We start from the raw sequence: 23,255 nt of genomic DNA on the forward strand, positions 1-23,255 counted from the left end.
ATTGCTCCTCCGCCGCCTTCCTGAACACAGCTAAAAGATAAGGGGATAAAATATCTGTGTATTTCTTGGAATAGATCCCTGAGAAGCCATCAGGGCCAGGAGACTTTAGTGGTTTCAGTGAGGCTATAGCTTCCGTAACCTCAACTAAGGTGATAGGCGAGGCCAGGGAGACAGATTGCGCAGGGGAAAGGCGGGGCAGGGCCACAGAGTCTAGGAATCTATCTATTTCCTCCTTAGATGGCTGATATGTCTGGGGATCATCCCTAAGATTGTATAGAGACTTATAATATAAGCGAAACTGTTCTGCAATGAGGCGGGGGTCAATTACTTTAGTACCCGAGTCATCCACAAGGTAGGCAATACGGGTTTTGGGGCGTGACTGTTTGATCTTTTTGGCTAAAAAGGCACTAGCCCTACTGTTATGTACATAGGCCTGACATTGAAAACGCTTAAAAGCTAAGTCCTGTTGGCAAGCCAGAAGGCCCTACAATCGGAGTTGACATTGCCTAATCTCCGCAGAGACAATGGGGGTGGGATTAAGCTTATTAATTGCGGAGAGAGAAGATAGGGAGCGAAGTGCAGCATCTATGTCTTTAGACCGTTCTTTTTTAGCTCTCGCGCAGGCCTGAATAAGTATCCCTCGCATATATGCCTTATGGGCATTCCAGAGCACATGGGGATCTGACACAGAGGGGGAATTGAGGGAAAAATATTCCCTCAGGGCTTCACGGAGGTGCTCACCATAGGAGGGGTGATCTAAGATATACTCATTCAAGCTCCATTGGGTAGGCATAGCAGTGGAGAATTTCTCATGTAGAGAAAGGGACACCGGAGCATGATCAGTCCAGGTGATCAGCCCAATATCAGTAGATTCCGCCTGCATCAGCCCAATTTTATCAGTAAGGAAAAAGTCAATACGGGAATAAGAGGAGGACGAGGAGGAGAAATAACTATAATCTCGTTCCCTGCCATGTTGACAACGCCAGACGTCATAAAGGCCCTGGTCAATCAAAGAGGAGGATAATATAGGGCAGCGTCTCTTGGGGTTGGAAGAGTCCAGAGAATTATCTACTAAGCAATTAAAATCCCCACCAATGATCAACATACCAGTAGCAAAAGTTCGGATCTTGGAGAGCACAGATTTCCAATATTGCGCCTGGGAACGATTCGGGAGATAAACAGTTACCAAAGTGTATTTAATAAGGCAATTAAGCCCCAAAAACCGACCCCCGGGATCAACTAAAGTGGAGTCAAGGGAAAAAGCTACAGAGTCCCGCACAGCAATAAGAACACCCTTACGCTTAGCATTACAGGAAGCCTGATATATATGAGGAAAAGAAGGGTTAGAGAACTTAGGGCTTTGATCAGCACAGAAATGAGTCTCCTGGAGAAAAAGCACATCGCAGCGAAGGCGATGGGCCTCCCTCCAGACAGAACTCCGTTTACAGGGGCTATTCAGACCCCTAACATTAAGTGAAGATATACGGAGTACCATAATAACAAACTACCATAATAACAAACTAAAGAGAAATGGCGGAAGACCCAGGTGGCTACACACAAAAAAAACAAGGATGCATAAAGTATGTATGAACAGGCATAATAACCATACGACATTCCAGGTATGAAATAAGAACAAAGAATGCAAACAAAATAGCATAGTGTCAAAAAACACCGAATAACCAAAAGTAATCAGCTGGGGGGGGGGGGGGGGAACAGGTCAGTAACACTCAGTGAGAGTGAGTATTAGAAAGGTACACAGGTCACCTAAATCAAACATTATAGACAAATCAATGTTGGGCAAGGCGAGTCAGTCCGCCGGAGCGGATAAAGGGTTCACTTACGACCGCCCACCACAGTCCATTCCTTAGTAAGATGAGAAGGCCGCACTGAAGATTCAGGCACAGATGAGTGAGAGTCAGCAGGGGCCAGTTTCCATTTACGGAGGAGGGACATGCCCGCCTCCACATCAGGGACGGAATGGAAAACCCCATTGCGGGGAATCAGCAGCTTGGTAGGAAAGCCCCAACGATACCGTATGCCCCGGTCTCTGAGGATCTTGGTAATGGGAGCCAGTTCACACCTGGCCTGCATAGTAGCTGCGGATAAATCGGGGAACAAGGAAATGGATGCAAACGGAGCTGGTAAGGTACCACATTTTCTGGCTTCCGCAAGAATCGAGTCCTTAATTTGATAGAAATGGACCCTCGTTAAAACATCTCTCGGGACATCTACAGGAGCAGAGTTCCCCGCAGCTGGACGGGCTCCGCTCACCACCAGGGAGGATCCGGAGGAAGCAAGACGGGACCCGACCGCCGCACAGCATGAGGATGAAGAAGGCCCGGGCACCAAGATGGCGGCGCGCTTCGGAGCGGTGAGTAGGCCGCAGGCCGCAAGGAGTCCGCCGGGATTCTCAGGGAGGGAAAATGGTCCAGCAAAACAGTCCCTAGGGGTCCGGGGGGAGACCACGAAGTGCACTGAACCAAGGCAGGTAAGGTAATTAGGGATGCCGAGGAGATTCGGTCAGGATCACCGGGAGCTCCAGTGAACACGTCCGCACTCCTAGCCGGCTAGCCACGCCCCCCACTATCATTAAATTAAAGCAATGATTGCGATTGGGATTTTTAAGATGTGGGTAAGTTAAAAATTTTAGGATGCCCTAGAAATTAATAGATTCTCAAAGTGGGTGGTAGACGAAATAAGTTTGAGAACCTCTGCTCTAGTATAGGTTTATTGTCCACATTTGTGACTGCTTTTAATTCAGTCCATCTAAAATAAAAGACATTTATACAACTTTGCAAATGGTTAAAACAATTTTAAAAAATGTCTTTTTCTATATATCTATTTATGAAAAGTTATTGCTCCTTACTATATCATACGGTCTGGAATTGGTCAGGGCTTTGATTTCTCCTCCTTTTTCTTAGAAAAGCGACTTTTTTCATGTGTATCAATGTCATTTACCTGCAGCCACAATACGTGACTGTCTGGGCTGAAAACAATGGGCAAGTTGTGGAAACATCTTAATGCCCTACTTTAGGCTTCCAATTTGGGATCGGACATGGTGCCATTAAGTGGTTATGTACAGGCGCAGTCTGTGATATTTATAATGTCAACTATAAGAGTAAAATACACAGTGAATATACAGGACAATAATACTCAGTGGTTACAAAGCTTCATGTGAGCACCACAGCTGTAAACCACTAACTTGTAAGCCGGATTTAGTACTGAGTTATGTCAATGGCAAAAGTGGAAAATAATGTTATTATAGATAAGTATCTAAATATAGGCCATTACTAGCAATGCCCTATGTCTGTCCTGCAACTACACAGACTATAAGTCTGGGGAGACGCCTATAGATGTGAATGTGTCTGGCGGCCATGAGTGTTTCATAAAGTATTAATGAATTCACTATAGATGATTCATGGCCTTGGATTTTTTCACATTCAGATAAAATCCATGTTCACAATCCTATGGTAGAAACAAGTTTATCTGTTGGATAACAGTGGCGCCCATTGAACGTCTACGCTGGCCCTAAGAGCCTACTGCTGTGTACTATAGAGCAATAGGGAATTTTACCACCCTAGAGACTGTGTCAACTCTGCATGCGTTTAAAGGCATAGCCAAAATGTTTTAGGCTAAGGCCCCACGTGCCGGAACCGTCGAGCTAAAGCGCTGGAGGAACAACCGTGGTGTGAATGCATTGCGGTTCTTCCCGCAGTGCTTTGAACAGAAAGTTCACAAAGTTTTCCTCCGCTGACTTTCTGTTACAATTATATCTACGGGGAAGCCGCTGGAATTTCCGTTGATATAATTGACATGCTGCAATTTTCAAAACTGCAACGGTTTTGGAAATCGCAGCGTGTCCGCGCAGTGATTTTTTCCGCAAAGTGGGCATGGGATTCGCATGAATTCCATCCACTTTGCAAGTACTGCGGCGTTTCCGATCCATGGGGCCCCGCCTTAGCCTGAGGCCCCACGATGCGGGAAAAACTGCAGCAGAAATGCATTGTCATTTTTCCCACAGCACTTTTCACAGAAACTTTCTGCTTCCATTACACCTATAGGGAAATGCTGGCTTTTCCGTAGGTATAATTGACTGTAAAACGCTGCACTTTTTGCCCCGGGCTAAAGCGGTTTTCTGTCCCTTAAATAGCCATAAGCTGCTGCAGTGGACAGGGAACACATCCAGGCTGCTACTATTCAAGTTATTGGAGTGGAACTACAATCCCATGAATCACCGCTACACAGTGGACGAGGCTGCAGTGCTGCCCTATTACTTTCATATGAACAGCCTGTACACGCTTCCGTCCACTGCACCAAATTCTGGTGGAGGCTGCTGATCTGTGTGGGGTTTGGGTGTCGGACCGCCACATATCAGATACTAATGACCTATGTGGGGCAACGAAACCCTTTAACCGTATTTAGATCATCATAAGAAACTAGAGAAGTCAAGGTGTTGTAATATGGATACTAAATTGTGCCTATATTGCCTATATTATAGCCATCCGACAATTTACAAACAGGACGGGGAGAGTGAATGTTCATTTGTCATTTCACAATTTCCTGCTTCCTTGTATAGCGCTGCAGAATATACTGGCGCGGATATAAATAGGCTAGTACTATTATTAGTAGGCGTCATATAAATGTATAGCAGGTTACTAATATTATAATGACTATGGTGAGCGCTCTCATAGCCATGTCCTAGGAGGAGACCACAGGAATTTACCTTTCTACAGTCATCTACAGTATATGTGGAAGGCACTGCTAGCAGGCAGGAAGAATACCAGGCATGTGATATTCTAGGTGTGAACGATATCCAGTATTCCTCAAGTGAATTTCCACACTCCTTTCAGGTATAATGAATCCCATTATTTGATCATGAAAACTACAGACCATCATGAACATGAACATCATAAAAGCTACATAGTGAAAAAAACGCAGCAAAATCTGCAACAAGATAAACTGTGTTTCTGTAACCCAAAGGTCTCATCTATACTTTTCTGAACATATGAATGTGTCAAGTGGCACTGGGACTTTATGACAAAGGGGTTCTTCCCAAAACATATATATCTCAATCTCAATCTCAATATATATATATATATATATATATATATATATATATATATATATATATATATATATATATATATACAGTCCTATGAAAAAGTTTGGGCACCCCTATTAATCTTAATCATTTTTTGTTCTAAATATTTTGGTGTTTGCAACAGCCATTTCAGTTTGATATATCTAATAACTGATGGACACAGTAATATTTCAGGATTGAAATGAGGTTTATTGTACTAACAGAAAATGCGCAATATGCATTAAACCAAAATTTGACCGGTGCAAAAATATGGGCACCTCAACAGAAAAGTGACATTAATATTTAGTACATCCTCCTTTTGCAAAGATAACAGCCTCTAGTCGCTTCCTGTAGCTTTTAATCAGTTCCTGGATCCTGGATGAAGGTATTTTGGACCATTTCTTTCTACAAACAATTCAAGTTCAGTTAAGTTTGATGGTCGCCGAACATGGACAGCCCGCTCTCAAATGATCTGAAAACAAAGATTGTTCAACATAGTTGTTCAGGGGAAGGATACAAAACGTTGTCTCAGAGATTTAACCTGTCAGTTTCCACTGTGAGGAACATAGTAAGGAAATGGAAGACCACAGGGACAGTTCTTGTTAAGCCCAGAAGTGGCAGGCCAAGAAAAATATCAGAAAGGCAGAGAAGAAGAATGGTGAGAACAGTCAAGGACAATCCACAGACCACCTCCAAAGAGCTGCAGAATCATCTTGCTGCAGATGGTGTCACTGTGCATCGGTCAACAATACAGCGCACTTTGCACAAATAGAAGCTGTATGGGAGAGTGATGAGAAAGAAGCCGTTTCTGCACGTACGCCACAAATAGAGTTGCCTGAGGAATGAAAAAGCACATTTGGACAAGGCAGCTTCATTTTGGAAACAAAATTTGAGTTGTTTGGTTATAAAAAAAGGCGTTATGCATGGCGTCCAAAAAGAAACAGCATTCCAAGAAAAACACATGCTACCCACTGTAAAATTTGGTGGAGGTTCCATCATGCTTTGGGGCTGTGTGGCCAATGCCGGCATCGGGAATCTTGTTAAAGTTGAGGGTCGCATGGATTCCACTCAGTATCAGCAGATTCTTGAGAATAATGTTCAAGAATCAGTGACGAAGTTGAAGTTACGCTGGGGATGGATATTTCAGCAAGACAATGATCCAAAACACCGCTCCAAATCCTCAGGCATTCATGCAGAGGAACAATTACAATGTTCTGGAATGGCCATCCCAGTCCCCAGACCTGAATATCATTGAACATCTGTGGGATGATTTGAAGCGGGCTGTCCATGCTCGGCGACCATCTAACTTAACTGAACTTGAATTGTTTGTCCAAAATACCTTTATCCAGGATCCAGGAACTGATTAAAAGCTACAGGAAGCGACTAGAGGCTGTTATCTTTGCAAAAGGAGGATGTACTAAATATTAATGTCACTTTTCTGTTGAGGTGCCCATACTTTTGCACCGGTCAAATTTTGGTTTAATGCATATTGCGCATTTTCTGTTAATACAATAAACCTCATTTCAATCCTGAAATATTACTGTGTCCATCAGTTATTAGATATATCAAACTGAAATGGCTGTTGCAAATACCAAAATATTTAGAACTAAAAATGATTAAGATTAATAGGGGTGCCCAAACTTTTTCATAGGACTGTATATATATATATATATATATATATATATATATATATTTCCTTGTATGGGGATGCACGGAGCATCTTTTTATGCAGGGTCAGATGTACTTTCAAGTTACACTATTTTGGGGAATGTCTATTGTTTTGATTGCTTTTTGTTAAAATTTTCAATATACCGTATATAATCGAGTATAAGCCGACCCGAATATAAGCCGAGGCCCCTAATTTTACCACAAAAAACTGGAAAACTTATTGACTCAAGTATAAGCCGAGGGGGGAAATGCAGAAGCTACTGGAAAATTTCAAAAATTAAAATGGTCGGAGTTTTTGGGTGCAGTAGATGCTGGGTGCTGGGGAAGGGGAGGGGGTGTTTTGGTTGTCTGTCTGCCCCTTCCTTGAGCCTGAGGACTGTTTTTTTTTTCCCCCACGTGGAATTCAGCCTGGATGAATATAGGGGATCTGCAGTGCTCCTATTAACCCCTTCCTGACGGAAGAGGAGAACTGCAGATCCCCTATATTCAGTAGACCGGGCACTTTCTACCTAATGTGAATGTGTTTCACAGTCATTTTCTACTTTTGTATGTATTCTAGGGAAAGGAGTGATTTAGAACATTTTTATTATTATTATTATTATTATTATTATTTTATTTTTTGCACTGTTTTATGGGATATTCTTTACATTAATCTTGTGGCTGGTCATAGACCCCCCCCCCTCCTAAAAAAAATAAAAATAAAATTTTTTAATTATTTTTTTTAAATCATAATATTTCCGCTACGGATATCTTTCTGCAGTCTGAGGATGGGATTATCCAGAATCCCATCCCCTTTGCAGCTACTGTAAAACACTGTGGTTTTGTGCTACAGTGTTTTCGTAACATAAGTCCTCTGCCTTAAAGGGGTTGTCCCGTCACAAGGATCCTATCTATAATGCTTGTTAATGTGAATGTAAGACTTTTCCTAAATACACTGCTTCAGCAAAATTGCTTTGTTTGGCCACTATCTCACTTTATTCATTTTTTGTGGCCACAGCCCTGACCTAGCTGCTCCTGAGTCAAGTGATGTGTCTGCCTGCTCTCAGGAGGAAGGGAGGAGGGGCTAAGTGCACGGGAGTGAGCCTGGTGGGAGAGGGGGGGTAGTTTACCCTTTGGGGGAAGGGGCCGCCAATACAGGGTTAGACGCGGCACAAGTGAAGTCAGCAACATCTCTATGCTTCTGCCCTGCATGAAGCAAGCAGCGGCAGAAGCAATGCTGCTATTCCAGGGTGGAGGAGCTGAATAACAGCATCGCTTCTGCCGCTGCTTGCTTCATGCAGGGCAGAAGCATAGCGATGTTGCTGGCTTCACCTGTGCCGGCGTCTAACACTCCCCGGCATCCGCTGTAATAGAGAGGCGGATGCCGGGGACAGTTAGACACCGGCACAGGTGAAGCCAGCAACATCGCTATGCTTCTGCCCTGCATGAAGACAGCAGCGGCAGAAGAAATGCTGTTATTCCGCTCCGGGGTCACATATGCAAAGCCAAGCCGCGAGATGCCGCCGGCCCTGCGTGCACGCTCATACACCAGTCTAGCCTTCACAATGCAGACCCGGCACCCTGTCGGGTCTGTATTTGCACTGTGAAGGCTAGACTGGTCTATGAGCGCGCACGCAGGGCCGGCGGCATCTCGCCGCTTGGCTTTGCATATGTGACCCCGCCCACCAATGACGAGACAAAGACGGAAGACAGAAGAATTCACAGAAACGAAGACTGGTAAGTATGCGACGTGGGAATACCCCTTTAAGGCTGAGATCCCATGTTGCGGAAACGCAATGTTTTTTATGCTGCGGAATCAGCAGAAAACAAAAAAAAGCTGTGTTTTACAGTACGAGCAAAATGAATGGGAGTCTGGCTAATGTTAACCACACATTGCAGAAAAAAATTGCAGAAATCAGTTTTGAAAAAAGCAGTAAGTCAACTTTACCTGCAGAAATGTTTGTTTTCCCTATAGATTTAATAAGGGAAGAAAAACCGCAGAGAAAAATGTGAGGGCCTTAGACTAACATTGGCAAGACTGATTATAGTGACAAAAGTTCATAACCTCATAACACAAAAACTATATGTAAATCTCGGCTAGTTACGTAACATCGGAGGTGTCCAGTCATCCACTAGTAGTCATCAGTTCATTAGATAGAATGTGACACGTCATTGTGTAAGGAAATACTCTACAATCATGGTTTATTGTTATAAAGATATGTTGCTTATATTCTTACACTACTTATTACAGTATATGTTGAAAAATAGGGTGTGGAGAACGTGGGCGCCATTCCATAAATGTTATGTCTCCAGGATACACCAGTGTAAAGAGAAACTTTTATTAGGATATGGGTTTTCAGGATATGACGTGCAAAATAAAAGTACAGAAGTTGCCCATAGTAACTAGAGATGAGCGAGTACCACTCGCTGTTCAAATGAAAAAGTTCGATGCAGAACCAGCATTGATTGGCTGAATGCTATACAGTCGGCCAATCATCGCTGGTTCTTCTCCTACCTTTAGAAGTCTTCTCCTTGCAGCGTCCCCGCGGCGTCTTCTGGCTCTTCATTCACTCTGCCAGGCATCGGGCCTGGGCAGAGCCGACTGCGCATGCCCGCTTGTAGTGCGGGCATGCGCAGTCTGCTCTGCCCAGGCAAGATGCCTGGCAGAGTGAATTCAGAGCCGGAAGATGCCGCGGGGACGCTGCACGGAGAAGACTGCTCGGAGGATCCAGCCTGACCCTCACTCGTGGACTTGGTAAGTATAATTTGATCGAATGTTGCTTACCCCTGAAACGAGCATTTTCCCCCCCATAGACTATAATAGGGTTCAATATTCAATTCGAGTAGTCGAATATTGAGGGGCTACTCGAAATGAATATCGAACCTCGAACATTTTACTGTTCACTCATCTCTAATATTAACCAATCGGATTCCATTGTCATATTAAAGAAAGTATATGATAGATTGTCCAAGTGTTCCACTTTTGAACAATTACTCCCCCACCATATTAAAGAGGACATGTCACATTGAAAATGCAGCATGTTATACAGCAGGAGGAGATGAGTAGATTGATGGAGGATTTCATTGGTAAAGTATAACCTGCCATTTATCCACTGAAATCTCTGCTCTTTTGAAATGTCAAGGAGGCGGTCCTGTCAGTGATTGACAGCTATCTGTGCATGTACAGTCATAGAGGTGGGCTGTCAATCACTGATAGGACCACCTCCAATCTCAATATAGAAGAGCAGAGATTTCAATGGAGAATTCTACAGAATTTTCCAAAATACGCGTACATCAATGTACTCAGCTGCCTCTGCTCTACAACATACTAAGAGGGCGTTCACACTTGTGCCACATGTCGGACATGCAGGACTTTGTGTTCAGCCACAAAAACATGTGGAGAGACTGCATATGGACACCAGGGTTTTAAAACTGACCGCCAGGAAGCTGTTCCCCATGCAGTTTCTCTGAGCCTTAGGACAGAAATCTGGCAGACTGACACAGGGTACAAGTGTGAATGCCCCCTAAGGCTGGTTTCACAACTGCATTGGAGACTCCATTGCACAAACCTGCTGAAACCCGCACAGAAGACCTTTTCTTTGCCACTTACAGTTTGGCAATGGTGGACACTCAGCAGACTCCATTATGAGGTACGCTGGTGTCCACTATTGTAGTGGTGTGACTTTCAGTTTTTCGGGTCCCCTGATAGTCCAGAACGACAGAGTCCGCGCCAGTGTGAACCTAGTGTAATTTTGTCAGTAAGAGGATAAATCATATACTGATCTTGTCAGATCTAAGATTTATTTTGGGCCAAATGTGCTGCTTGTGATTGTCAACATTGAAATATTGATCAGCTGTTATATATAAGGGACAATATCTGATGCTTAGTGTATATAGGTACGACCAATCCTCATTACAACAACCATTTTTCATACATCCTATCTGGCATATTGACTTTGTAGAGAGTGGCCAACACTTGGAAACCTCTATAAGCCAGACAAGAGAGTTTTTCTGTAAGGGCTAGTTCACACGGGGACATGGACGCTGATTTTGACAGCGGATTTCGCAGCCAAATCAGCGTCCATACAATGTATCCCTATGTGAACTGCTCGCTTTTTTTTTTCTGCTAGTGAGCTAGCAGAAAAAGAAGCGACATGACCTATCTTTCGGGCGGAAGCCGCTCGCGATGAGCCGCGGCTTCCGCCCAGCCGCAGCGCCCTCCATGTCGGCTCATTCATTTGAGTTGACAGCGGAGGTGAATGCCGCGACCACGATGGTCGCGGCGGGAGCAGTTCACATAGTGTGGACATTGTATGGACGCTGATTTGGCCGCAAAATCTGCTGTCAAAATCAGCGTCCATGTCCCCGTGTGAACTAGCCCTAAGAGAGGAGACTCCTCTGACAAACTCAAGCTCTTTATGTATTAAGCTGAGACATAGAGAGGTTTTGTTGCCTGGTTATCAGTGAATGGGAATATAAAGGAAGAATTGATACTGTGCTTTCTTGTTGAATCCACCACTGCCAGGTTTTGGCTCCAAAATCTCAACAAGTCTGTTTCTCCAGCCTTACATGGACAATCTCTCGTCTTGATGGCCACCATGTAATGCTATATATCACGCAATGCTGAGACTCCAGAGACCATGTCTGGTTGACCATAGCATATCATCTGTTTGTCAGAGTTGCTGAGAGCTGTCCTGCAGATTATCACATACATGGACACAGATACCATTATCATAAGGACCTACCCAAAGATGGCATGGTCCCCTACTGGATCCAATAACGATTAAAGAGGTATTCCAGGGACTCTCATATTGATCACTTATCCTTAAGGTAGGTCATCAATATCAGATTGGTGGGGGTCTGACATCCGACCTCCCCACCAATGAGCTGTGGCGTTCAGATGAGCATTGTGGTCTCTTCACTGCTTACAAAAGACAGTGTTGAACATGGTATAGCAGTTGTGCTTGGTATTGCAGCTCAGTTGTATTCACTTAAACAGTGCTGAGCTGTAGACCAGCCGTATGATACATAAATGACGGTCACTGGCCTGGGAGGTGGAAGCACCTCTCTCCCGAATGCTGCGGCCCCCTGAAACAGCTGATTGGCGGGGGTGCCATGTGTCGGCCCCTACCATTTTGATAGATCACTGATATCAAAGTCCCAGAAAACCCCTTTAACAGGCAACTAGACCAAGCCACACACCTAGAAGTCACCAGTGGAGAAGATGGCACTTTCCTTGTCTATTTGCCTCATACACTGATGATATTCTGCATAAAGTCACTAACCAGATGCCTATAAACATTAGATAAACCCAGCATCAACATCCAAACTAGAACTAGCCAAGTATACACGTGAGTTATAGCTAATAGCATTGCTCATCTCCCAAGGACACAAAGAATTAGTGTATGTTGAAATCTAAATGTTGGGGAGAGGGGCGCTGCTCACTTAGGTACACATAAGATTGCTTTATACAAATCATCTCACATGTTTATCCACTGAAGGGTTGCGAAATTTCCTGGTACAGTTACATACACATTGCCCAACCAACATTGGCTCACGCACATACCAAAGTGCTAAAAGATTATACCAAATGCAGCAGAAGGTCAGTCAGATATATTAAACATTTCAACTTTTTGAGCCTCAATATGTGTGGCTTATAGAGATGGGTGAACCTCCTAAGATTCGTATAATTCTGGGTATGGATAGCTCAGATCCCTCCTTTGGGTCGAACAAGTTTGGATAGAACCAGAAGTGAAATTATTATATTCTGGGGTCCGTTTTCACAGGTAGTGGTCTGTCTTATGGGGGTGGTTCTACTATTCTACTATAGTCAGTAGCCCCTAAGGCACGAAACCCCAGATCCAACATGAAAATACCTGAAATTATTTTTGCAGCATTTTTCTGTAACACAGTCCTTATTTAATATCTATTTTATATAGTTTTTGTTAATTTATTGGTAGTAATATGCACAAAAAGTTTTTCTCATAGTTCTAATTTTTTTACACTTCTATACTTGCTCATGGGGTGACAATGGTCACAGTTTGGATCGCCAAAGGCAGTGTTTTTTTCTTTACTTTTATATGAATCTTTTTATTTTACTTATTTATGCATATATTTTTGACATAATATGTCCCCCAGGAGGCCATAGGAAACTTTTGGGATAAAATCACTCTTTATTGCACTATTTTTCTCATTTTGCAATTTCCACTGTTATAAGGGCCCCTTCACACGGCGTAAGCGCTCAGCTCATTCCGAGCCATACACGCGAGCGCTTCTAAACACTTCCCATTCACTTCAATGGGAGCGCTTGTAAAGCCGGCTTTACGTGTGCTCCCATTGAAGCGAATGGGAAGTGTTTAGAAGCGCTCGCGTGTACGGCTCGGAATGAGCGGAGCGCTTATGCCGTGTGAAGGGGTCCTTAACTGGAGTCTCTGTAAACAGCTGTTCACCTGACGCATACCTTGGCAGTATGTCCTGAATAATCCGCTGCTAGCAATATGTCACCTATTTAGATTGTTTGAACAACCATTTGAGCAGTAAAGATCATTGTGTGCTTTTATATTTCCTTTTGACAGTGTTTAAAGGGATTGTCCTGCCACATATTTTTTATAAACAGCTTACAAGGCTATAAAATAACAAAAAGAACCAGTCCCCTGCCAACCCCAAGCTGATGTTTCCCGGGTCCGTCAGCAGCCTCCCTTCTCCTGACTTCTGTGATGACATCACTGATACAACCAGTCCACAGCGGCCACATCATCACCAGACCTAGGCAGAGGACCTGGGACGTGTCAGCATGGGATTAATACAGTGAATATAATTTATTTTATCAATTTATAGTAATTTAAGCTGTTTATAAAAAAAATATATTGATCACTGGACAACTTATTTTTTCCTTTTTGAACCATTTTTCATCATCAAATTCTGAGAGCCACAATTTTTTATATTCAATTGTCCTTTGACTAGAGCAGCAGTGTGCAGGACCATCACCATGAATCCTCCTTACCATGAGTAAGCAGTGAGAAGGAAGAGGAGGATCAGCGCTCTTGTTCTAGTGTATGGAGAGGGCCCAGGAATAAGGCCTCCAACAATCATAATTATGCGTTTATTACCTATTCTCTAAATACATGCAATATTTTTTGTGGGTTACCCCTACCTATAAACAAAAGCAAGCAAACACAATGTTTGAATGTTTGTTACCATGACTAATTTTTATCCTGTGGAAGTAAGCAGAATAAATGACAGAAAGCAGAGATCTAGAGAACCGTGAAGAATTTATACCTAAGGTATATTGGAAAATTGTATAACTTTTCATTACACAAACAGTAATGTTTGCCTTTCAATATTGGTCTAAAACTGGACAACCCTTTTAACCTATCTCTTTGTGGGACTGGGTTGATATGCTGGGTTCTGGTGACAGATTTCCTTTAAGCAGAGGCACACAAGGCCTGGTTACTGACAAATCTGTTCTTCTTAGATTGGTTAGTATAAAACATCTCTTGAGCCAAACAACTTTCATAAGATCTAATAAGACTTGGGGTAGAGATGCATGAAGTTGTAAAAGGCTACAGTAGCGCTGCTTAAGACCTAGCTGTATATCAATCATTGGTTATCCAAATTGTGTACAAAGTGAGAAAATTCAGAACTGTCTGTCTAGGAGTACGCATCCTCTTAAGAACCTCCAAGTATGTAATAGGAAACCCTAAATAAGGTGAGAAAAAAATCCAAAGGTGATAATTTATTCTGTTCCTGGATAAATAATTGTTCACCGGGTAGACGCCTAGACAAAGTCCTGAATAATCTCCTGCCAGCAATATGTTATTTACTTAGACTGTTTAATCGATTGAGCAATTACCTTGTACTTTTTGCGTATTTCCTTGTGCAATGATATTGGATACTGTTAATCTGCATATTAGGATACTGTAGGGGTTTGCAACAATGAATTTCTAATGAGTTTATTTTGCAGGTCCTGGAATTATGAATTCCGTCCAGCACTCTCAGATAAAGGTAGTCTACCACCGCCAAAATCTCTACTAAACCTCTTACACGTAGGGGCACTAGTGACATAGTAAATATATATTTTATGTGTCCGAGTGTAATCTTGCTGCAGAGAAAACCATCATCTGATATTCTTTATGCAAATCAGTGCACCAAGGCTCTTTACTGCATGATATATTGCACCCACTTGCTTGCCATGGCACTCGCTTTTATGTGTAGTCGCCACCCACTGAACATAAAGAATAGAAACCCTAAAATTAACCCTACTCTGTTCATGATCCTGCATTACCGCATAGCACATGATGCCTTATCAGACTGTAATGTTATACGTTCAGGCACCATCTGCACATTTAAAGAGGACCTTTCAGGTCCTCTGGCACCTGTGGTATATAGAATGCTAGAAAGCCGACAGTCAGCTTTCCCGTTATGTGCTCCTGGTGAAGAGCTATCTGTGCCGTTACCGTAGCTCTTCACTGTCAGAAGGACATTTCTGACAGTCTGTGAAGAACGCCCCTCCTGACAGTAGAGTCCGTAGCGCTGTACTGTCAGAGGGGGCATTCCTTACCGCCCAGCAATGGTGCTGAGTAGTGAGAACACCCTCCAGTACTAGTCTATGGATGAGTACTGTCAGTGGTGGGGGGAGGGCAGCAAGGAACGCCCCCCTCTGACTGTAGAGCGCTATGGACTCTACTGTCAGGAGGGGCGGCACCAGGGGCTCTTCACCAGGGGCATATAACGGTAAAGCCAATAGTGTGCTGAATTCAGCACATTGTCTGCTTTCTAGTGGTATTTAAAACGCCAGGTGCCCGAGGATCTGAAAGGTCCTCATTAAGGACACTGACTGGTGACGGCTCATACAGCTTTATTTATATGTGTAATGAGAATAACCTTTATGACAAAAACGACTCGACCACTGTATAAGCAATGCTACCTCCAATGTCGCCCCTGCTACCTCTTGTGTTACCTCCCCTCTATCTCATAGATTGTAAGCTTGCAAACAGGGCCCTCAGTCCTATTGTGTGAATTGATTTATTACTAAGTAATGTCTCAATTTGTCTGTACTTGACCCCTACCATTTGTAAAGTGCTATGGATATATGTTGCACTATATAAATAAAATGCATTATTATTATTATTAGTACCTTATGAGCAACAAACTCAGACAAGAACAGGCACTCCACCAACCAGACCAGGCTATGGGTGCACCAAACAGCTCAATGCACCCAGACCAAACCCAGAAATATCCTCCTAAAGTCTTTGATGATTCTAAATTCTATCTTTAAAAACTTCATTTACAAGTAAAAAATGGGAGACATTTTGCTTTAATGAAACAATATTGTAATTTTGCCAATTGTCACTTTCCAGTCTTAAAGACTTTGGGGCAGTATTAATGAGATGTCGGCTTAACATTTGCGCCAAATGATTTGCAGTGACAGCTGCTTTCATCTCCCTTTTTCCTTATTATACATAAAATCCATCACGCCGAATCCCCCATTGTACTGTAAGGCGCAGGCGGACATGATGGATTTGTATTCTGTGTACAATTTCACGTAAGAGTGAACAAATAATATTAAATTATATTACATTTTGTATCAAGGAGGATTCAGTAAAGTTCTTTATAGACATGAAATTACGCATGGTAATTCAATAAGAAAGCATGCCATAAAATATTTTGGACTTAGGCTGAAAAAAACCATACATACATTCAGATCAACCGCCATCACACCTAGCTATAGGATCCAGAGAAGGCTACTGGCTTATTGGAATGTATAGTTAAAGAGATTTTCCAAGACTAAGATACTGAAGACCTTTCCTTAGGATGGGTCATCAATGTAGGAACGGTGGGGGCTGATTTGAAGAGGCTGCTGGACGAGAGCTGTGACCTCTTTACTACTTACCAAGCACAGCTCCATACATCATATAGTGGCTGTGTGTGGTACTGCAGCTTACCGTATTCATTTGAATGACATTGTTCTGCAAACAGGTCATGTGACCGATGAATATGACATCACATAGCCTGTGGGGCACTGCTCATTGGAGCACTGGAGTGACTTTACTCACCTTTAATTCAGTTTTTTTAGTATATTCCTTGGTTCCAGAGATATCGATGCCTTTACTAGCCAAAATCAACAGCACCAATATCTCTAGAATGGGAAAGGATACCGACAAAACTGAAAGCGCATTGAATCTAGTGCACCGACAACTGTATGGCATAGAGGACATGAAAGGTTCCCTTTAGCAATAGATTATGCATTTATTGTGACATTAATCCTATAATTTACAGTTTACAAAGCAAGACTTCCTGTGTTGCCTATAAGAGTGTGGTCAGCACCTTGCACTTGCTAAAGTAGTTATTCCAAGGAGAAATTATTTGCAATAAATACTATACATTCCTTTATAGAAATATCGGTATATCTGATTGTTATCATCAAGAGGAAGTCATTTATTTTATAATTATTACTTCCTACAAATAACGCCCCAAATAAGTGGTGTAATATATTTCATCAGCATCTCATACATAATATCCTTTGCAGGAAGTCAACAAATTTCCTCACGGCTTGGTCTGTATTTAACAAGCAGTGACTAACTAAAGTGTAACTCGCATAGAGCTGTATCATTAGGCTGGGGCCCTGTGTTGCGAAAATGCTGCATTTTGGCTGTGGCAGAAAAAAATACGACGTTTTACACTACCTGCAAAGTGGATGGGATTCTGGCTAATCCTATCCACAATTTGCAGGAAAAAAATTTGCAGTGGAAATGCTGCAATATTAAAAACAAAAGTGTTTTTGTAAATCGCAGCATGTCATTTGTGCCTACGGAAACACTGCGGTTTTCTGTATAGGTATAATAGGGACAGAAAGTCCACAGAGGAAAAATCTGCAGACTTTCTGTGAAAAGTGATGTGGAAAAAAAGCGATATATTTCCGCTGCAGTTTTTTCCGCGACTCTTTTTGGTTGCAGCTTGCAACATGGGAACTTAGCTTTAGGCTAAGGCCCCACAGGCCGGAACCACCGTGCTAAAGCGCTTCGGGAACACCGTGGCGTGAATGCATTGCGGTTCTTCCCAAATCGTTTTGAACAAATAGTTCACAGAGTTTTCCTCCGCATACTTTCTGTTACAATTATATCTATGGGAAAGCCACCGGTGATTCTGTAGATATAATTGACATGCTGCGATTTTCAAAACCGTGGCAGTTTTGGAAATTGCAGCATGTCTTCTCTGCGACTTTATCCGCAAAGTGGGCATGGGATTCGCATGAATCCCATCCACTTTGCCAGTACTGTAAAACGCTGCGATTTTCCGTGGGGCCCTGGCCTTAAACTTCGGCTTCCTGTTGGATCCACTTCTAGCTTTGACTCTACAGATTTTACTAAAAACAGAAACAAACTACTATGTGTGATTCCATCCTTACCAGTGTGTCACATTAAGGGCTCGTTCACATCTGCGCCCGGTGTCCGTTCTGCAGGTTTCCGTTTCCTGCACAAAACAGAGGCAGGAGACGGAAACCTGCAGGACTCTCTCACCCATTCATTTGAATGTGTGAGAAAGATGTCCGGCCGTGAGCGGCGGTGAGTGTTTTATGCTCTCCGCCGTGAAACCGGGTTTTTTAATCCGTACACAGAGTCGTACATGCAGTACTCTGTGTCCGGATTTAAAAAAACGGTTTCGCGGCGGAGAGCATAAAACGCTCACCGCCGGACCCGGTCTGTGGTTTCCATCTTCTTGCATGCAGAAGACGGGAACCACAGAACGGAGACCAGAACGCAGGTGTGAACCTAGCGTAAGGAAAAGCTGCATGGAATAACAAGGGGATGTTCACACTCTGGAAAGTGAAGAGAAAACTGAGGCAGACTCCGCCTCAACCTCCTCTCTACTTACCAGCCCTAGGCTTACCATGGCAGACTCCACCACAAAAACAGCTCAGTGTGAACTTACCCTAAGAGTTCAGATAATAACAATGTTGCAGCTGGGACAATATAGTTACCTCTATTATATAATCTTTTCCATCTTTTCCATGCACAACCTTCACAGCACAGATGTCTAGGCCACCAAAGATTTCTGAACATGTGTCCACCCACAACTTATACCTAAAGAAAATACACAAAATGTTGAAGTTAGCATTGTAAGATGTAATTATTAAATGTCACTATTTTCATACATCAAATATAGCAGACTTTAATAGTGACGCAACATCTTGGAGCATGTATCAGATAATTCTTCTATAACAATTACCCAGAATAAGAATGCTATCATAGAGTGTCCATGGCTTCAGGGTCTGTAACACCATGTATATTTCTCATGGACATTTCTGCTATTCTTTCTGATGTCCGTGGTATATTGTTTGGATAGTACAATCGTATTCTTATGCATAGGGAGAGTAGTTATGAACTAGTCGGGAATTGTTACTTACCTATCTGACATTGCCACTTGTTCTAACATTGCAGACCCAGTGTTGGTCTTCCAATTACCTGATATGGAGGTTCTCCTAGTAAATAGAAATAACATCTCATATAAAGAAACCAAACCAAATAAAGTCACAATATATAGCCCCCAAAATGTAGCCAATGCTAAATGTGCCCACTATACACTCTTCTGTGGAGCGACAGTCACTATAGATAACACATATAGACTCCCATTGTTCGTGAAGCTTTTTATTTCTACTACTGGACCTCCAATAATCAGATATAATGTAGAGAGGAACCCAGCACCATGTTTGCCACTCTTCTACAGCGCCTCCGCAGGAACAATGAAGCACTGCAGGATGCCCAGGTCTCCATACAACAGGTGAATATGCAATGAGCTTACATGTATGCTTTATAGTTATTTCCTATCTTCTGAATCCTGATGTCATATTTAGAATCTATGAAGGGTTCAGTGGTGGCATAAGTCTGTGTTAAGGCCACGACGCTAGCGATATCCTGGAAATCATAATGGTTCTCTATCTTCACCTGCAGAAGGAAAAGAAACACCAGTTATAACCCTTATAAAATAGGACCAACAGAAAAAGCCTTAGGCTGAGGGCCAATATTGTGGAAATGCGGCTTTTTTTGTGGCAGATTTTGCTGCGTTTTTTTTTTTTTTTTTTGAGCCAAAGCCAGGAATAGCTACAAAAGGAATGGGAAATATAGAGTATAGGAAATACATATACACAACGTGGGGCCTCAGCCTCAAAATACAAAAACATGCTATGATATATTAAAGTTACTATATAGAGTACAAGCTCTACAAAAAAACGCACACAAATAACTGTTTCCAAGCATAGATTGCAGTTCAGTTGGGGCCATTGCACACACAGCCCTATTTTCCGAAAAAATGCACTTATAAAGGAATTGATGATACAGATTCCACAATATTATATATCTTCCTGATTCACTGCAACAGGTATGATAGTTATAGCAGGCAGTTCTAGTATATATGCACGTTTGGATACAAGTGTGCATGACAACTTTAGGAGTTTTACAGGATGTAAAGAGATGATGACCTATCCTAAAAATTGGTTATCAATATCAGACTGGTGAGGGTCCAACTGCTTACACCCCTGTCTATTAGCTGATGGCAAGGGTCATGGTGCTTGGTAAATGTTACATCTCTCAGTCATGTAGTCCTTCACAAGATCAGTCCCTCTATAATGAATGAGAATGAGCAGCAATATACCAAGTACAGCTGCCCGAGTGCCCCGGTACCTGTAAGCCGACTTCCAGGACCCCTACAAATCTGATCTAGATAAGCCCAAGAATAGGCCATTAAAAGTTAAGTCAGGAAAAACAAACTTATTTGGATGGTGAAGGTGGGCAATAATTTAGTTTTTTTCAGTTTGTACATGATAATATCAGAATATTTCAAGATGTTACAGGAAGTTCACAAAGTTTGAATTATACCTAAACTGACCACCAGTTGTAAACAGCATATTGACTTATTCATGTGAAGGCAGTAATACAGTATTTTAAATCAGGGAATTTTAACGTTAAAAAAACACACCTGGGACCCCTGCTGATCAGCTAGGTGAAGGGGATGCAGCACTTGTGAGAGCGCTGTGACTTCTTTACTGTGTACATCGTATATCACCTGTTTTATAGTGATTGTGCAATGCGATTACATCTTGTTCACTTCAATAAGGGACTGTAATAACATTGAACGGCCGCTACACAACAGAGAGTGCAACATAAACAGTGAAGGGGTCACGGCACAAGCGCAGCAGTCCATTCAAACATCTGATCATCTGGTGTCCTTGGTGTTGCATTTCTTATTGATGAACTCATCAATAGCAAGTAACTGGAATATACGTTTAAATGAGTTATTCACCAAAGAGTCCTCACTTGAGCCTCATGTCAGTGGCCAGGGAAAGCCTCATAACCCGACCTCGCTATCTCCTTGCAATAACAATACATCACTGTCAGCAAAGACTGGGAATTATCTCTGCTGCCTGGAGAGATCGGTACAGTAAACTCCATAAGCAGCTGACCAGTGTGCCGGTTTCTGCTGGCAGTGGTGTATTGATCTTGAAAGGGAGACAGCGGCCAAGTTATCAGGCTTTCCCTGACCGTTGTCATGATGCTGCAGGGACCTGTTCATTTTCAGCCAGCCTTGGGCCCATACCCCTTCCAGCACGGTTGTTCCCCTTTTGACCACAAATCTATAGTTACCTTTCCCATCCCAGAATGCGCATGTCCGATCTTCACTACAACAGGAAATGATGGCATGGCAAGCTGAAAAACAACCAAAAATTTTTTAAAAAACTATTACTATCATATTATAAAAGGCAATATGGAGGAAAGAGAGTCCAATGAGTGTACAATAATAATAATATAGACCTCTTAAGACCTGAAGGTAGATGTGATAAAGTGCCGCAATCATGAAACTGTTACTCAACGTCTCTTTCCTCATTCTCTGGTCTCAATATCACTTACCCAATATTAGTCTGAGTTCACACCCAGCAGTAATCTCAATAATCTCACTGGGTACTCCATGAATATAATCCAACCTATCCTGACTATCACCAGGATCACCAATGGCAGCAAAAATAGTGGTTTTAGGGTTTTCCTTTAAGAAATATTCACCATCTAGTTAAAGAGGGAGCTGCATCGTTTTAGCCCTTTCCCTCTTCATACAGATTAAAATCCAGTATGCAGATACATGTTTATAAGGGTACACGGAAAGGAGTGTGCCACTGGCTCAAATATCCCTCATATTTTACCAACGTTTCACAATGTGGTTTTCTACTCTGGCTTGTATGTTGTTTCAATGTGTTACAAGTGTACAAGACACATGGCAGTGTAAAAACTATGACAATTTGCAGTAAAACGCGAATGGTTTTGGTATGTGGATGTGTGTAAGAACTTATGGCTATGTTTGAGATCCCCAAGTGGACCCAAAGAACAGAAACCCGAGCGCAGCTGTGAACCTAATGTAAGAAAACTGGAGCGTTCATGGTTGGCCAATATCTCTTAAGACTGAGAATGCCAGACCTTAGCCCAAAATGATACAAACCCTTGAGCACCATCAAACATCTCCTATAGACATGACCTAGCGTTAGAGGTTTTCGGGGACAAGTCATTAAATTTCTCAATGAGGTAATAGATACTGAAGACCCTAAGATGCTGCTATTTATACTATTAAGATTCTTTTTCAATGAGGTCCCGGGGCCGGGGTTCCCTCCCTACAATAATACATCGAATTTACCCTCACAATACAGATGTTAAAACAGGAACTTTTCATAGAATACGGAAGTGGAACAACACTGCGGCTACATTGTACACTCTACAACCCTTATATCACTTTACTTAGGCAAGAAAGCTTTGGGGAACACCAATACTGAGTGAGGAGAACTTGGGCAGGACTCCCCTTTCCAGCAGAACAGCATGTTCAGCCAAAAATTGTGTAAGGAATTGGTGTAAAGGTCATGAATAGAAATGGAGAAGGAAACAAATCTCTGGTGCTCATACTTCCCAACTATCCTGGATGCAGCGGGACAGTCTCGGATTCCGGGTCCTGTTCCTCAGTCCCGGACAGCGAGAGGTATGTCCTAGTGTCAATGAGTTAAATATAATGGTGAAGCAGGAGCCATCCTCAGATAGCGCCAGCTTCACCAGTGTCTGCACCTGGCATGCCATGATAGAGGGAATGAACTTAGCACATACAGCACAGCTTTGGTGAGCACATTCTGGATTTTCCCCAAGACACAAGGTATCGATGAGTACAAAATATATATATTTCATAAGATATTGAGTCGAAAAGAAACACGGGAGAGATTAACCAAACCAAACCAAAAGAAACAGTCACCCAAATATGATGCAAGAATCATGGCTACAGGCCAGGAGCTAAATTTGTCACTGGGTGTAAAACTTTACATTATGACACATATGAATATTAATGTGCATGACCTGGCACTGTATACGCAGATATTCCGGTGCTAGAAAATTTGCATAAACCTTCTGTAAGACGCCATTCAGATCACGTCTGACATCCATTTACAAGATCCGTACCTATACCGAAAATGCCAGCGTTTCCCTAGGTGTAACGGACATGCCGCGAT

The 23,255-nt window shown here is 42.6% G+C and overlaps 1 protein-coding gene across 1 annotated transcript in view; it reads right to left on the minus strand.

Annotated features, from left to right (window-relative positions):
• SYN2 (synapsin II) overlaps positions 1 to 23,255 on the minus strand; it is a 208,267-nt gene that overhangs the window by 40,555 nt on the left and 144,457 nt on the right. Inside the window, exons 6-9 of the mRNA XM_075286943.1 lie at positions 21,367 to 21,429; positions 19,529 to 19,671; positions 19,134 to 19,208; positions 18,708 to 18,810 (exon numbers count right to left, since the gene is read on the minus strand). Coding sequence (XP_075143044.1) covers positions 18,708 to 18,810; positions 19,134 to 19,208; positions 19,529 to 19,671; positions 21,367 to 21,429 — 384 coding nt within the window. The remainder of the gene's footprint in view (positions 1 to 18,707; positions 18,811 to 19,133; positions 19,209 to 19,528; positions 19,672 to 21,366; positions 21,430 to 23,255) is intronic.

The sequence above is a fragment of the Leptodactylus fuscus genome, chromosome 9 (genome assembly GCF_031893055.1).
Source record: "Leptodactylus fuscus isolate aLepFus1 chromosome 9, aLepFus1.hap2, whole genome shotgun sequence".
In the NCBI taxonomy this organism is placed as follows: domain Eukaryota; kingdom Metazoa; phylum Chordata; class Amphibia; order Anura; family Leptodactylidae; genus Leptodactylus; species Leptodactylus fuscus.